General features: G+C 34.6%; 1 protein-coding gene across 1 annotated transcript in view; it reads right to left on the bottom strand.

The window, feature by feature from the left end:
* Window positions 1–19150, bottom strand: part of LOC134840228 (uncharacterized) — a 98509-nt gene that overhangs the window by 37528 nt on the left and 41831 nt on the right. The window contains exons 27-30 of the mRNA XM_063855968.1: window positions 2118–2211; window positions 1619–1817; window positions 928–1183; window positions 458–673 (exon numbers count right to left, since the gene is read on the bottom strand). Of these exons, the coding sequence (XP_063712038.1) occupies window positions 458–673; window positions 928–1183; window positions 1619–1817; window positions 2118–2211 (765 nt within the window). The remainder of the gene's footprint in view (window positions 1–457; window positions 674–927; window positions 1184–1618; window positions 1818–2117; window positions 2212–19150) is intronic.

Here is a 19150-nt window from a genome sequence, read left to right as displayed (position 1 = left end):
ATAAAGACAATCTAAACACTTGTTCTTCTAACTTATGAATATCACATAAATAACAAAAAATATCACATTAGAAATGATTTTTGAAAAAGTTGTTGTGTTTATTCCGAAAAACGTGTCAAAAACGTTCTCAGCGTGAAAACACAAAAAGTAGCACATACTTTACTGCCCAAGTTTTCCTGCAGAGACTTTTTAGTTTTTAGTCATTGTTTTTTTGCGTGTACTTTTTTAAAACTTTTTCGAATTCGAGTCACGTTCAACAGAAATTTGATATGATACCACAGTTAATCTTACAAGTTTTTTAATTACATAATATCGGGCAAAAACCCACTCTACGCCACAGTTCCTTCTAGAGTCACTTTGTGACGTAATCGGACCATGAATTTTTGAAAAACGAAACAGTTCGAATCGCATTCTTGATTTGACGAAAGATGTTGACTCTGAGATTTGCAGTACTCACATGAGCATGAGCATAGCGCATCGAAGTATGCATGCGTGAAGTTTGTGAAGGTCAATTGTGATTCTCCAAAGTAAGCGTTGTCTTCTGTGTGTTGTCTGGTCTGGTCCACGTAGTCCTCATAGTCTAGAAGCCACTCCCTCCTGTCTCTAACCGATGTCTCAAGGCCATTCCACTTGGCACGGATGTCGTAACAGTAGAAGGACGCTTGGGTCAGCCCTGAAACAAGATGCCTTTTTAAAATTTGGAAGCAGGGGAACAATCTAATCCTAAACCAGCCAAGCGAACATTATTTCCTCAAGTTTAAATGCCAATTTTGACTGCATTCAGCCAACGTACAAAAAATTCTTTATGAAGGGATGTTAAGTGTCAAAATTTGTTACCTTGAATGTAAATTTACACTCTGTTAGGAGGCGCCAATCTATGATCGGATACTAGGGAGAAGGTCGTAATAAAAGTTTAACAGAACCTACCACTCGAAACGTATGGTGAAGTGGTTTGGTCCTCAGCTATCACATTGCACCTGGTGTAGTTCGAATCACACTCGTAGATGTCATAGGTCAGCACTTCGGGAGAGGTCACGACAGTCCACGCGATACTGATTGAGTTTTCGTCCACTGGGGTCAAAGCTACGCCCTGAGGGGGGTAGGGTGCGGTAATTCCTGTCTCCGTGACCCCATTGCCATTGTATGTCGAAGTAGTACCAGCACAATAGTAGTAAGCTCTGACCTAAAAAGATGACAAATTTTGTTTATTCAAGCGAACTCGGATGTCAAGCACAGGGACTTACTTCATACCTGTCTATGATTTTTATTAAACTGGACCCAACCGTTTAAGAGCTCGGAATAATCTGCAAAATGCAAAGTGGCCCGAGTGCAGCTACAATTAAAGAAGCCTCTGCTGGTAACCCGGAAAAAAGGAGCTCCGCTATCCACAGAAACCAACAATCAGAAAGAGCTCTTCAGCGTTTAGCATGATTCAGAAAGTCAATTTTCTGGTGGATAAGTATCCAGCGGTTGCAAATTTGAAAAAGTGCACTTTAAAAACAGTAAGCCATCTACACTTCAATCATTTTTATTCTTTCCGATGGTTTTTCGGCTTACTCAATGTTTACCCATTAGAAAAAAATTGCTTCATTTTTGAACAACTAAATACAAATTGTACCTCAATAACGTAGACTGTATTAGGGTTCAGAGTCTTCACTCCGGCGGTGACCTTGGAATTGAAGAAGGCAGCTAGTTGCCCGCCGGTATTCTCGATCTCGAAGTCCGAGGGGGTCTCGGAATTGCGGAAGGAGTACTGGAACTCATATCCCACATCCTGCCACTCATCTTCGCCTGTCACATTGATTTTGATCTCAAATCTGAACAGAACGAAAATGTGAGTTGGATAAAACCCAGTAATTTCATGACAAAAGAAACTCGATATGAAACCTTTCTTCTCGCCGACTCCTATAAACGCCACGTAAATATCTAAACACTAGCTAAGATAGTCCTTTTTTTAAATGCTAGGCTCTGAAAATTAAATAGTCAGTTTTTTGACTTGTTGTAATTCACAGTCAAGTTATCATTTACGACGCTGACAGTACTGACTGTTTTCACTTCCCGGCCTTAGAAATGTTACTAGCTTAGCTATGCAATGATCTGAAAAAATGAGTGCCAACCCGGTGACTCTGTTTCCCATTGGAGCATTCCATCGCACGTTGATGCCGTACCAGTAGTGTGTCGTAGTTCTCAGATTCTGCACCACCTCCGGGTCTAAAAGCGAAGAGTTAGGGGCGTACAATGATTAGTTAAAAGCTTTTTTTTACGCGCCGTAACGGTAAGATTTAGCCTAATTGTTGTGATAAACTTATTGAATAGTTTCAGAGCAATGAAAATCATCGCTTGATTTTTCGAGCAAACGAAAGCAATTCTTTACGTCTGATTTTCAAATGACAAATAGAAATGACTGCAGAAAAATTGAAAAAAATTCTGGATTCAGCGAGTTTAGACCCAAATGTTAAAGAATAATTCCAACTATTGATTGAAGAAAACAAGGAACTTACGAAATCTGTTATTCAGCTACAATCCAGTGTGCAACAGCTTAGTATTAAAACGAATGAACTACGATCGCCTCCAATTATTGCGAAATTTATACGATTTGACCAAAAGGTATAAATTAACGAAAGTTTATCAAAACATGATTCGGGATTGAAAATTGAAGCTGAATCGAGAGGAATTGAAGCTTTCTACATGGAGTTCTACTCCTTTTGTGAAAGGTAAAGATATCGTAGGAAATTTTAAATTGTCAAGGTGGATACTATGGAGGAGTTGGATGGCCTAAGCAGCACTGCGGTTATCAAAGTCAACACCATCAGGTCAGCTAAAACTAATTCGGAAACTTTGTATAGTAAGGTTTTGAAGGACAATATAACACCGGTTAAAAAGCGTTTTGGCTTTCAAATTTCACCATCACCAGCCTCTACAACTAACGAAGAAATGCAAATTCTGAAAAGTGAATTGTTCAAGCATATGGATGATGATAATGCCGTATTGGATTTCATTAAAGGATTCGTGGGCGGTATTATGCAGTCATATGAAACAGTAAGCGATGAGAAAAGTACTTTCAACATACAACTTAATTTAACCTTAACTCAACCAACTAATTTATTGCCTTAATTTTAGTTGGACGTGGAAAAATTAATGGAGGCAAATACTGGGGGAGCTGAGAGCGTTTTTTTCTTAATATAAGTTCACTTAGATTATATCATGACCAGCTTTGTGTTTTGGTTGATTCACTCAAGAAAAACTTTTAGTTATAGCTTTATGCGAAACATGGTTGACCGAAAATGATTGTTTGGAAATGTCTCAGTTGGATGGTTATCAGAAAGGGGTTTTTAAAAATAGGGAAAAAAGGGGTGGTGGTGTTACTTTTTTGTAAAAACTGGAGTGTATTTATTCTTCCAAATCTTAATTCAGATTTGGAAAACCTAGCTATAACTATTTGCAGCAATTTAACTAAGTTTAAAATTTACGTTGTCTACAGACCACCTGATCACACGTCTCTAAAATGTTTGGAAAGTCTGGATACTCTGTTGAATGAACTTCGATTTTAAAAAGGAACACCTATAATTGTGGGAAATTTCAATATTGACATATTTTCCAATGATAAGAAGCCAGAAGTTTAAATTATAAATTGCTTCTGTAATTTTTTAAATTGGATATTTTATTGAGTGAACCAACCAGAGTCACTTAAAATAGTGCAACCTGTATTGATCATTGGATATCAGAAGGTTTTTTTCCAGTGACAGTTATTAAATCAACATTTAGTGACCACTATGCATTGTTTGGTGAATTGCCATTTACTATCGCTAAGGCCGCTAAAACGGTTTATTATGAACAAATGTAAAAATACTGAATCGTGACGACAACCTCCTTAAACTACTATTTCTCCTACATATCGAATTGGAAAAATTGAGCGTAGTTAATTCCGTAAATTTTAAAATTCAGTTTTTAATTCGGTCAAAGATCAATGTTTTCGATAGGTTTTGCCCTTTCAAATTAGTTGTTATCAAAAAACATTCAAAAAAACGTGGATAACTAAAAATGTTAAAAAACTGTGCAAAAATAGAGATACTTCGCATTAAAAAAATGATTACTTTTCCCAATGATGAATCAAAAAGAAAGTTCGAACAATTGAGGAATGAAAAAAAAAACAAATTGATAGAAAAGCGAAAGTTTTATGACAAGGAATTGGGTAACTCTAATGATTCAAAAAGAATGTTTCAAGTTTTTAATAAGTTTTGTGGAAAAAAGAAAACTAGTTCAAATAAGTTAGAGGTGAATGATTTGAATAACTTTTTTGATGTCACTGGACCTCAACTTTCAAAAAAAATTTGGGGATTTCAAATATGTTGATAGAATCTCTCGCAATTGCGCGACTTTTGTTTCCTTTCCCACTGACTTTGACGAAATGGCAAAAGTTATTAAGAATTTAAAAAACAAACATTCGACTGGTCATGATGGGTTCAGTAACATGATGGTTAAACTTTGTGCGCCTGTCATTATGAAGCTCATGGTTGTTTGCTTTAATGAAATGTTCATCAAAGAGACTTTTCCTGATATTTCCAAATTTGCCAAGGTAATTGATTTATTCAAAAGTGGAAGTGACATTGATTTTGATAATTACAGGCCATTTAGCTTTCTTTCAACAATTAGCAAAGTTTTTGAAAAACCTATATACCGAACAATGATAAATTTTTACAGAAATTCACAATACTTTGTGCTGAACAATTTGAGTTCAGACCAAAGCACTCATGTTTAGATGCAATTGCACGGATAACTGAATATATGCGCACAGTTTTGGAGCAAAAAGATAAAAGAATGGCCCTCTTTCTGGATTTTAAAAAAGAATTTGACACTGTTAACTATGATATTCTAATCATTAATTTAGAAAAATATGGCTTTCGTGGAAAATATTTAAATTTGTTACGAAACTATTTAACTAACAAGGTACAAAATGTGACTGATGGTATCATAAATTCGTCTTTAGAAAAAATAACTTGTGGTGTGCCCCAGGGCTCAGTTTTGGGTCCTATATTGTTTTTGATATAATTCAATGACATTTCAATTGTTAATAAAGTAACTGAAATAAGTCTTTTTGCTGATGACACTGCAATTGTAGGTTCTAAAAAACCCCAATGTTTAAAAAAGAATTCAGCAAAGATGTCCGGAGCCTAAATGACTGGTGCAATGTCAACAAGCTATCGATTAAAACAGACAATAGCAAGCTAATGGCTTTTGAAAAAGATCTATCGGATTCCAAAATTTCAATTGCTGGCCAAACTATGGAAAATATGGATAGTTTTAAACATTTGGGTATCGAAGTTGAGAAAAAACTAAATTTTATTAATCAAACTGAAAAAATTTGCAAAAAAGACGTCGAAAGTCAATGTTGTTTTGTACTGAGGAAGATCATATTTCTCTAAGCAGTCATTAGTTAAGTTTTACATGGCATACGTGATTCCGATAATTTCCTATAATTTGATAGCGTCCGGATGTACTTCGAAAACAAATCTTGATAAAATGTTCTTGACACAGATTATAAAAAAATTATAAGAACCATTTTTTTTGTAAGTATGATCATGTGTCGGAGTGTTTTTCAAAATATGAGCTGCAAAATGTGTATGAAATGTTCATCAGCCAATTTACTTCTGAGGCAAAGTTTCAGTTTTTAGAAGTGTCTCCCTTAAACTTTTTAAATCTTCAATCAAAAAACATGGGTAGACTCACGCGCAGGGGTAGCTTAGGATGTTTGGCACTACCTTCAAGAAAAACAGAAGTAGCTCAAAATTCCGTGTCTTACAGAACTCTTAAATGTTTCAATTTTTTGTTGTCAAACGATTTGTTACCCCTCAACCTTAACAAATATTCTAACAATCAAAGGAAAGATTTTTCGTCAAACTTGGAAAAAAATACCTGAATGACAATCGATTGCTTGTTGACATGCTAATAGGATGATTATATGTGGTACCCAAGGGTTCAACTCTACTAACTCTGTTTTTGCCTTGACTTATTTACCTAGGTTTTCCTCGGGTTACTGGCAGTTGGGCTGTACTGCCCGTACAGTAACCCTGATGCAGTTTGTTAGTTCATTAATGTTCTCTAATTTGTATCTAATTCAAATTTAAACCCCTCTTATCGAAAATCAAAACAAGTTGCAGCTTTTTCCTCATTTTTCAATTCTTGGAAGGACAAACTTTGAACTCCATTTTGAGTTAAGTTGATCACGATATGAAAGAATCGGTTCAGTTTAGCCTAATTTGGCCGAGGAATATCTAGCCCATAAAGCTCCAAAACAAAATTCTATGAATTAAGTCGTGTTTACTATAATGAGTTTGGTATCTTTATAGAAAAAATTGCTTACTTTTGACTACTTTGTTTGGTATCTTTATACCTTGTTTGGTATCCTTATACTTTGTTGAGGATCCTTTAAATTTGTTTGCTATCTTGATAGAATAAGTTGCTAACGGATATTTGTTTTTGTCTATTTTGTTTTACAAACGTCCATCTTTGACGCACAAAAACTATTGCGCCATAAATCACAGAAGTTTTAAGTAATACATACGCTTTCGACTAAAAACATGCCGTCGTTCAAAAACTTTAGCCCAAAACTACCAAATTAACACAAAGGTCAAGGAACAAATGTAGCTCCTAAAGGGTCAAAAAAGGGGAGAAATCAAAAATAAAGATATTTACATTAAAACAAATCAAAAAACAAAAAATACTGATAAATGTTTTTTCAGTACCAATTAACAAAAAATACTGATAAATGTTTTTTCAGTACCAATTAACTAGCCAAATGCAATTTAAAAAGATTATTTGCGAGGTTAAGTAGTTGGTTCATTCAGTACTGAGGCAAAAACGATCATGCGCCCACAAGCAGAACTACTGAGGAGATCCTGGTAAGGGTGCCTGAAGTTAATGGAGAACTTAACATTTCATGTAAGACAACGAGATCTACTGGAAGAGTTTGGAGTCTCCGATATCCTGTCAACCTTCAAAACAAGAAGAGCAGGACTCATGGGCCCATTCGCACGGATGATGCCTGATAGAGCTCCTTCCATTTCATTTTTGTTTTAGTTAATAACAGACAAGAACCAAAAACACGACGAGGCAGAAAAAAAACATAATGAACCGTTACCAAGAAGTCATAAGAGCCATGCCGGACATTAGCGACAAGAACAGGCCACTCCAGGCACAGAACCCGAAAACCTGGAAACGTGCCCGACAACAACTCTCAAAAGATGCTAACACCAAGGGCGGATGCACCCACTGCGAATACAGACAACAGTTCGAGAGTGTGACATAACACAATGGACACAAGAAGAGAATCCACACCGTGCTCCCCACCACCCCGTCACAGGAAGATTTCGACAGACATTGTCTGAACTAAAAGCGAGATCTAAAAAACCCTGTCGGTGTGAGAATGCACATGAGCCGGTACTGCAACGTTTTTCGCTGCTCCCGACACCACGAACGCTAACAATAAAGCCACACAGAAGATGAATGTCGGGTATGCGGCTTTCCTACAATACCCTCTCATGAATGGAGTACATGGCATGGTGCGGGAAACCATTGATGAACGAAACGAGCCTGATCGAACACCTATCATCAAGATGCGGACAAGAACCCGACCACAAGCGACGCCAACCGACACTAACGTCAACACCCAAACAACTCAACCAACGAAACCTCAACTTAAGGAAAAGTTACCAGAGCCAGAGTCAGCTTAACTTGCGGAAACTGCAAATTTGTTTCCAAAACACAACAAAGTGCAAAAATACACCATCAGCGATGCAAAGGACCCAAAACCTGCAAACTTTCTGAAAGAACATTAAGAAAAACAATGGACTAGCATCCATATGAAAGGCTGCACTTCAAACGATGGACACAAACGCCCAACCTGTGGATACGGTTATGCGCACAGAGACGGGGTGCAATGCAAGCGGGAAATGGCCAAACACACACAATTGACCTCAAGGAGTAGATACCCGGGTTGACCGTGCAAAACCGAAAATGCTTATCATACAAATCCATGCATGACGTCCATTGAAAAAATGATTACCAATTGTATGAAAAGCCTTTTTTACATGCCTTTAATAGAAATTAAAACAGAACAAAATCGGGAAGAAACTTTGTTTTTTTTTAGTCGCAAAATCCTTCCTATGTTCAAACAAACTTTTTTCGAAAGAAATGAATGCAAAACTTTTACATTTCTGTAAAAATTTGGCTGAAATTCAATTTTTACACAAAAGAACTCTAATTGGCTATGAATGTTTTCACAGAAACCAAATTTATTATTTAGTGGTTTTTATATGCTTCAATTTGTCAATAAAACAGCTCAAATTGTAAATCACTGATTTTTTTGAAGTAAAAGCTTTCTAGACATATATAAAAAATTCATGTTTTTACAAGTTATTTAATGTGAAAACTATTACTTCAGTTTAGATAGCTAATCTCAGCTTCCATGTCAAAGCTCTCTGCTCCAAAATATAAAGTAAAACTTTAAAAAGAAACTTAATTTTTGTGTAATGGAAAAAACGAGTGTCGTACAGTTTTCAAGTATGCAAAAAATTTTATCAATGAGATTTTATTTAAATTTCTGACTTGTATCAAAAAATATTTTTCAATTATAGAGACTGTATTGATTATGCGTTTTAGGCAAAAATTAAATGCTTGACCCTTAAAAAATTTATTTCAAAGCCACTGCGCAAAACTGTGGACTCGTATATTCAAAACGTATTAGATTATCCTTCATATCCTCATAGTTTTTAGTTCTATCAATTTTGCGAAATACTGTTCACTGCAATGTGAGACTCAAGTTAGAAACCAAAACTGTCAGAGCATATAACACTACGCTCGCAACCTCGTTTCCGTGAAAAGCCAATAAAACAAGTCTAGTTTGGCTAACTAAGCCGACAAGACTTAGGCCGATAAGCAAACCCAATATATTTACCTCAAAAAACATATCAATTAACTCATCAAAGTTATGAAAGATATAAAAACAAAATGAAAAACTTATCACCAACTCAATACTTGAAAAAAAAATCTATTTCAAACAGAAAATAGTAGAATTAATTTTTAAAACAAATTTAGAGAAATGTATCAAATCAAGAACATATAACATAACCGGAACGAATCTTGAACGCAAGCGGATTGTTCAAAAAAAAATTATCAGGAAGAACTAGTTGACTTGTAAAATAGAATTACAACGCAGAAGCTAAGCTGAATTTCGCACCAATTGCGATACTGAAAGCCACCATATCGAAAACAAATGAAAACACGCCAAAAAATAACACCCAATTTTTTCATATGTATGCCTCAAAATGAAACTCAATTTGAAGAAAATTTTTGGCGGAACACAAACAACCAGCTTTGAACTAGCTTGTAAAATTAGCAAGCGGTAACTATGCAGACAAATTTGGGATAAAAGGTCAATAAAAAGCAAACTTTAGATTTCTCAAACGCAGAAAATGCAGAGAAAATTTTTAATTTTTTGACAGAAATTTCCCTTGCCATTAATTTGAATCAATTAGCAACAAATTTTCTCAGACATCACGAAAAAATAGGAGAAATATTTGCACCGAAGTAAGTCCAAACAAACTTCGACAACCAAATTATCAAAAAAAAACTGACTAAAAATTAATCGTCTTCATCTTTTTTTTTCGCTATCAGAAAGTTGTAGTAGGATAAAAAACACCTAAATTACATTAAGTTGCTTACTTTTGAATTGCAAATTTAGAAAAACACTATACAAACCGAGAGAAAAACGATAAAAGAACTAGAAACAAATAGCGCAATCAAATTAGGTTAGTGATTTTGAAATAAAAAATTTCTTAAAATAACGAGCAAAATATGTTTGAAAAATTTTAAAGGTAACTTGTGATCTGATAGCACTCAGAGCCTCCTACTACCAAGCCTCTTGCATAGCACGAAGTATAAATCAAGCGAAGTATAAATCAAGTGACAAAAAAACTGATTGAAAAATATAATAAAGAAAACTTCAATTCTCGCAAACAATGTACAACAAACAGCAGGCACTAAAAAAATTTTGATTAAAATATCTAAACAAAAATTTATTAAAAAACGAAAAAACTTTCTGGTTGAAAAGGGGAAAAAAGTCTGAGAACGAATTTTAAAATTTCTAACAAAATTTGTCAAAGTTTATCAATATCAAAGAACGTCTACAAACAAATAAAAATTAATCAAGCAAACAGAATTAATGACGACATTTGATAAGCTAAAAAACAGCCTAAATACTTCCAGTAAAAATCATACAGAAAAACCTTCATGTAACATCTCCCAAGCCAGCTCTAACCCTATATCAGAGGGTTAAAAATATCAGAGGGTGTCTCGCAACTTTTTGGAGAGGATCTATTGTTTTTATTATCATGCCAATATTGAACCGACAAATTTTCTGGAAGGATAAAATTGCAATGAAATTTCAGTTATTTAATTCGAGCTACATTTTTTAGCGTTGAAAATAAAAAAGTTTAATTGGAGCTCCTAAAAACGGCATACTATCTAAAACTTTGGGTATAAATGTTATGATGTAAAAATTCCAGTGGAGTCCCATCAGAACTCTCCTTTCAAAGTTCAGAAGGGCCGATATTTTAGGGATGAAGAAGTGGATTTGTGTTGCAGGGAGTAGTTGCAACAACTGAGTAGCACAGACTAATATCTAACATAGTTTTAGGCTATCCCGTGGGTAAACTTGCGTTTCTTATATGTCAAATGCTTAATTTATCGATATATTTTTTTGAACACAAACAATTTTTTTTGGTAATTTTTAGACAACAGTTTTGTTCATAATCAGAGACAAGCTCAATTAATAACGGTGGAACCTGATCTAAAACATATAACTAGAACTCTGGATCAGAGAAAACATATTCAAATTTTATACAAAATTTTTACTTCCCAAATGCACCAATTTGGATAAAAGTACTATGCAATGATTGTATAGTATGTCAGTTAAATAAACCTTACCCAAATCAAAAACAAATAGCACAAAAACAAGATTTTAAAGGACAAAGTTTATACTTTAATCATCGTATCTCATTTGATACTAAAGGACCAATTTCACCCTCATCAGAAGGAAACTCCTACATTATGGTAATTGTTGACGCATTTACACATTATGTAGCACTTAACCCAGTACCACATTGTAACGCTTATTACGCATACACAACACTTTATGAACACTGGATAGCAAAATTTGGACTACCAGAAATTTTAGTCACAGACAATGGTACAGAATTCATAAATAATGAAATAATAACACTATGTCATTTATACAACATTAAACACAAACCACGTACATCTCATGCACCTTGGACAAACGGCTTAGTCGAAGGTATGAACCGTTCACTACAAGAATATCTTAGATGTATCATCAACGGAAATGATACCAAATATACCGAATGGTCAGCAGATGTAAAATTATTTCCATTAGCATATAATTCACAAATCACGACAACTTTAGGAATGTCACCATACGAAATGGTTTTCAACCAAAAGCCACGCAAACCAATAATGTTTACAGCAAATTCCCATAAAAACGCACAAGGTTATTGTCAACCAAATAAAGACTCAATTTGTTATAACCTACCATTACATACGCACGATGAAGATCATTTTCATCACCCACAAATCCTTAAATTAGCCTCCGGTACACACACCGAATGGATTTTAAATAGAGATAAGAAACACAATGAAATTTACCAAAAAATAACGAAAAAGTTATTACAAAGACAAAACATAAATGAACAAATCAATTCACGTTTTACACCAGCTTCCGATTTAAAAATTGGAACATTTGTTTTAATACCTAATTTTAATACTCAAAAAGGAATTTCTAAAAAATTACAACCCCTCCGAAAAGGACCCTATCAAATAATTGCAAAACCCACAGATGTCACATATAAAATTATCGACTCAAACAAAAAAGAAATCGTTCAGCATCGAAACAACCTATTACCTTATTACCCAAAAGAATACGCACTCCGCGAATTAACCCAATTATATTCTTTCACAGGATTAAAAATTATTCAAAACGAACCACATCTGAAAAACACAGAACAAAATGATAACCCCACCGAAAATCAAAACACAAAACCAATCGCTACCAAAAACAATACACAAAACCATAAAGAATCTCCAAAACAAAGAAAAAATAGAAAAATGACAGAACAAATAATACCCCAAGAAGAAATAGACAAATCAGAACATAGAAAGACAACAAGACTCCGAAATCAACCACGTAAAAACTACAAAATGTTCATCCCCCAATCTAAAATATTAAAGAAAGTAGAATTTAAAAAGTAATTTTAAAATTTTATACTTCACAATCTTGAAACCTCCGTAACATTTTTCATTTCCATTTTTCAAAATAACATGCTCACAAGTACGCAATAATTCTAGTTCAAAATAGACCAATAGGATTCATCCAATCCGCCACTTTCTCTAACTCAAACTAAGATCAATTAGACGAATAATCTAGAACTCCAGGCACATCTCTAACTATAACTTTACAACCTCCAGGTCAAAAATAAGCAAACCACTCCAACTTGACAGCTAAAATAAATATCACCATAATACCGTACCCCTCCCTTATCTAATAACCCAAAGATCAACAATATTTCCCCAACTCAGACCACGAATACCCCCAAAACAAATTTGATAACTTAGCCTAAAGTCACAAAATGAAGATTTTAATTAGCCTAAAGTATAAAAATCTCACCATACCCCGGATCATTTGACAAACAAAAATAAAGAAAAAGACGACCTCCCAGTCACCATGAAAATTGCCCCCAACAATTTTTTACGAAACTCAACCCACTTGTCAAAAAACTAATAAATAATTCGACCACACTAGAAAATCGCCTCAAACAGCAAAAAATATTCGACAAAGAGATCATTTCTTAAATGCTTTTCTCTCAAACAGTCGCTCAAATATTTATCAATTTTAAACATTTTTTTTCAATACTTCAAGTCTTTATAATCTTTCTTTTTGATATCATCGAATCTTTTCTAATAATCATAATAATTTTTTGTAACATTTTTTTAATTTTCTACACAATAATTGAACTATTCCTCCAACTTTCCAAAACCCTTGAATATATCCACAGGTACGATTTTAACAACTTGTCTAAATGATACGAACAATTTTCAGTAGAACTGATATTTTTTTATTGTTTGTAATTTTCATAACATTTCTATCATCCCTCATTTTGACAATATGTAAATGTATAAAGAAAGCAATCATTACATTTGCCCTAGCAACAATTTTTCTAATTCTTTTTTTAGAAGAATATTATAATAAACATAAACCCTCTCACTAAAGTAACAATTTAAAAATCCATCAAAAATTGCTACCCAACAGTCACAGAATCAGTCTTCACCGACATCATCCCAAGATAATCAAACACCACCTTCAACTACTCAAAACCCTCAAACATCTACACGAATTTCTTTTCAAGACAATCCATACACCTTTGAAGAAAGGCACGCTCGTTTATCTGAACCACTAGAACCAGTTCAACGACAAGCATCCCTAAGTGAACCAACATATAATCTTTACCCAACACTACCACAAGAACTAAGTAGAATACGAAACCTTAGTCAAAACCAAAACACAGCAGAAATAAATAGACAAATTATACATCCTCGACGAAATAGAAATTTTCAAACTCCCCGAGTTCATTTTGATATACCTCAATCCCCAACACAAACCACTCCAGAAAACACCACTGGTATCACACCAGAAACTCCTACACTTTTTTCACAACGAAGCACTTCAAGTCTACCTTCAGACTACTTAGGTTCAACACCAACATCTGAACAGATACGTGAAAATCCCTTTAACCCCCCAAACCTAACATCACGACTGCCATATTGGACTACAAATTCATTCACACAAGGTGAACCAAATTTAGTCAATGACCCCATAGATATTTCTACGGATACAACAACATCCTCATCACTACCAGAAACATTATCACTACCATCAACACCATCAATAAGTCAATTTTCACCACTACCCTTTAACTTAAATTTTCCAAATAATCTCGACGCCAGATATCGAGAACAATCATCAATAAATATTCCTTTAAGATTAGATTGGAATACATTCACAGCACCTCCACCACTATTTGGACAACATCAAGAAAGTAACCGCCTTCATAACTGGGCACTTAATAGATTACAATATCGCCAAGATATTCACAACGATATCCGTGATCACAATATTCAAATACTCCAACAAAACAGTTTACAATTAAAATTTGAAATCACAGTTAAGTTAAATAATATTACCCAACATCCCTACCCATTAAATCCACCTAACATAACAGCTCAATCACTACCACCACCGTTTATAACTACTGAAGTAATATACAAATACGACAGATACACTAAAAACACAATTGGTTACATTACATTTTATAATCCATACTCAGGATTATCATACACATGTATATTCTAAAATTATTAATTTTTCTCCAAACCCTTTTTCTAATAACCTCAAATCAAAATATAAACCCTTCCCCTCGTACAGGACCACAAGATTTATTAGTAACACATTACGATTGCGAAGAAAATGAACAAAAAACACTACATAAATATGCAATCAATCAGGTATCACAATGTGAAACAGAACCACAAGCTATAGAAACCACAGATATAATAGCAACACTCTATTCAAAAGCCCGAGCAACAACAGTTACAGGTTATAAATTCACAGCAACATTTTCCGAAAAGAAAGTACATTGTTCACAAGTCTCGAACGGAAACAAAAACCGACTTGACCATGAATCATTCTACCAAAGTAATATAGAACGTCTTTTACATCTCAATCCCGACGATTGTAAAAATGAATTACTTAGACTAAACATCACAAAAAATAAAAACTCCCAAAGAAAATTAGTTAATTTTCAAGTTTTTTCAGACTCTGTACATCAATCACAACTTGAAAGACACCAAGGACATATAAGACTAGACGAAAAATACCCGTATAACGGCGCACACGGACGATTAACCTATGACCTACATGATAAACACTGGATACCACACATTGGTATAAATAACCCATCAAACTGCAAAGCAGACACAAAAAATAAAGGATACCAAGAAATAATGTTTTTCGATTGGAAAATACAACTCGAAAAAATACAACTCACACGAGATTTATCTGATAATACAATGATCTATCAAGGAATCCGACTACCTTGTAAAAATGATCAAGGATATTGCGACCCTACAACGAGAACACAAGCAACAATTGTTTGGTTCCCCGAAGACACATGTACAACATTTCAAGTAGCAAAAATACACGCTCGTATGATAAAATTTCACGAAAAATATTTCATACAATCAATTCCATATGAACAAGTCCATCCATCACGCAAACTAAGTTCCGATTTTCGAAACATAGACAATATAGAAAATAAATTGACACGTTTTCAAATATATCAAGAAACAGAACTTGCATGTAAATACAGGAATCCACTTCACAGAACACAATACTCTGAAATATTAGTTGAATATGAAAAAGGATTCGACATGACCACTGGTAAAGTAAAAATCGACCCATACGCCACAGGTCATCCTCTAAACGAAGGAACATCCTATATACCAGTTAATTTTGAAAAAAGCAACGGACAACCTGGTGGACATCTAAAACCTTATGACACCAGAAGCACACGCTTACAAGAATTATCACTAATGAATACTACATATTTTGGTAATATCCACTATGATATTCATTTGGATATGAAACTAGACTATACAATTAGCCGCATTTTTCAAGAAATGTCACTCTCTGAATTAGAAACACTACATCAACTATGCGAATTAGAACGAACACAAATACTACAATCACTTGCACTAGCAGTATTAAAAATACCCTACGCAGGATACTTATTATCAGGAAATAGATCAAATTTTTTAGACTACGAAGGAAACATCTTATGGTTTTATACTTGTACTAAAAAAGTATCACCACTATACGTTTTTGAAGATAAACGATGTTATAAAAGAATTCCTATCTTTTATAAGAATAAAGTACATTTCGTGGATACACTTTCACGAAGAACATATTTCTGGGATACCGCAGTCCCATGTGGATCAGAAAATAGCCACAATGTAGTACAACTAAACCCTGATGAAAACAAATATTATCTTCTCACTCCATATCCCACATTAATGCAATCACTCAAAAAATTTTCACCAGAAAGCATTCGCGCTATTGCTCGAAACCCAAATATAGACTTACAATCAATAGGAATCTATTCAAAATCAGATATTCAACATCACATTAGAACACAACAATTCCAAGAATTATTAACACAAATGGACACTATACAAAGACAATCAATAGACCAAAACTTACGCAAACTTGCAGAAACCGCAGGATTTGCCGATATCTACACGCAAGACTATAGCGGATATTTTAAAGACATAAAAGATTATATATATCTAAACGGCGAAAAATACCGTCCCCAAGATATATCACCAATTAACATTTTTAGCTTTGTTACACTCAAAAATGAGATCCTAGATTTTCTAGGATGGCCCTACTACATCTTAGAAAAATTGACTATTTTATACGCAATGTTTAACTTTATTGGATTTCTTTTCTCACTCTTAAAAGGAATCTACAATACATGTGCTATACACACACAAGTAAACAGACAAGCAAGCGTAGCACGCATACTCTTTGCAGGATTTTTTGGAATTTTTTCCACATCTATAAACAAAATTCTTTTAGACGCACAAATAAAAGAATATAACACAAAAATAACAACACGACAAAATACATACGACGAAGAACATAACAATGTCGACACACAGCCAACGGCACCACAATTACCACCCCTACCAAATAACCATCCACTATCCCTAGCCCCGCGAAATTTTAGAAATTTAGCAATCACACATAATCCAAATTTTCGACTCACCACATCACAAAATCCCGTCCAACATATAATGACACATCCATCACAAGATGATAATACTTATGAACAAATTATTGAACAGCCCCATACCACCGCTTTTCAATCTCAAAATAATAATTTTTTTAGCCCACGATGAGCCGCCAACTTGGATCACTCCATCGATCAAATTCCCATCCAACCAACCTTACCTCTTCAATCCCAATAATACCACTTTTTGCTTTTCCGCCACCCGATTTTCCATCTAGCAATGTAACATCAGGCATGAATTCCGACACTAACTCACAAATTTCAGTTTTATACTCCATTTCACAGCTAAATAACCCGAATATTGAAACCCCCGACGAATTTGCCGACTCAGAACCATCTCCATCCAATAATTTTCATAACCCTTCTCATTTTTCTCAACCTCCTTTTCAACCCATATTATCAAATAACCCTGACCCAATCACTCCTACACCCTCTTATGCTTCCCAAGTTACCCCAACCTACTCCTCATACTATTCTGACCAATCATCTCCAGACACCCCCCGAATCTCCCCAGAGCTAGACAATTTTATTACCCTCCAACAACAACCCTACCACCTTAACACCCCGACCATAAACCAAATCTCCTCCACTACAAATTCATCCAATCCCCCTACACCCTCTTCAAATTATACCGAATCATTAGCACCATCATCCACATCAACTGAATCCTCACTCAACACTAATAGAGCTTATCGCACTTTTAAAAGAAAGTTCCCCAACCATCCTTTCCCAGCAAAACCAGGAACAGCCCGAGAATACATCAACCACCCCCAACATACTAACACTAGAGAATTTTTAGCCATCACTTTACCCTCATTTCCACAATACACCTTAAACACCCCTCATGACGCTAACGAAACACGCAACTTTGTAGACGAATACGTTTTAATGCCCACTCTCTCTTGGACCTCATACTATCATTTCACTAACCCTCTTTGCTTACCTTTAACTAACACATCCATTGATATAGACCGAAACAAAGACATGCTATATCGACTAACTACACCACTCACCGCTAGACAATTTACTTACGTTGGATATAAAAAATCACTAAAAATACACACTGCACCTAGAGCTAACGAATACACACTAGAATACTATGATCACAACATCATCAGAGCTAACCAAGATCAATTCTTAGACGACGATCGCTTCGCTAACCCACAAATCACCGAGAAATTTTTCATCAAGACACCATATGTATTTACACTAAATATCTTCGACCGAAAGTTTGATCACATTATTTCAGAAGCACTAACAAGCACACAAGCGTACGAAAGTTTTAACGAACGCTTCCAAATCTTTTCACTAACCTTTCATTTCCTTGCACCACACGAAAGAGATTTACACTGCTCACACGATATTATGTTGCGAACTAAACAAACACATACATACAGTTACTATCGTTTCATCCAAAATCACTTTGACCTCCACACACCCTCTAGACAACCACACCATCGCTTTCAATTCATCAATTCAAAATACACTTCACCGTATTTCCTAAATTTCACATATTGTATTAAAAATACTAACCTTCATGGTATTCTTCGTAATTATGACCCCATAACCCAAATGTATATTTTCTGCCCCATCACCAAGACCTTCAACGCAGAAGAATCCCGACCCTTCCTTATCCCGCACGAGTTTGTACAGCCTATAGAAATCCCCATTTTAGAATTCATCCACAACACTAAATTTAACCACAAGTTATATAACTTAATCCAAAACACACCTTATGAGTTTGCAGTAGGCACTGAAGAACTAACCACTATTAAGGCACTTCAATTGCTTTGGCCACTACTTCAAACTAAAAATATCATCCGCATCTTAGCTAAACTACTAACAACTTCAGAACTAATTCACGATATCTTCCCCCACGGTTTTTTCCCCGACGACTAACAGGTAAGTATGAACTAAATGAATATTACTAACTAATTAAAATATTGAAAAACTCACCATTCCTTATTCATGTTTTCTTTAGATTTTTAGCCTTCATCTTCAATCATCTGAAAAATTCACAAAAGAAAAATAAAAAATAGCAAACTTCTTCAAAACTATTTAAAATCCTATTTAACTTTTGCACCAACAATTAAATAAATATAATACCAATGCAGTAAATTAATTTATAAAATTTTCCCCTAAAAGCAGTAAATCTACATATGATGAAAATTTGT

Source organism: Symsagittifera roscoffensis, chromosome 1 (genome assembly GCF_963678635.1).
Source record: "Symsagittifera roscoffensis chromosome 1, txSymRosc1.1, whole genome shotgun sequence".
Classification (NCBI taxonomy): domain Eukaryota; kingdom Metazoa; phylum Xenacoelomorpha; order Acoela; family Convolutidae; genus Symsagittifera; species Symsagittifera roscoffensis.
The sequence above is the reverse complement of the archived record's forward strand: the minus strand, read 5'-3'. Positions and strand labels throughout refer to the sequence as shown.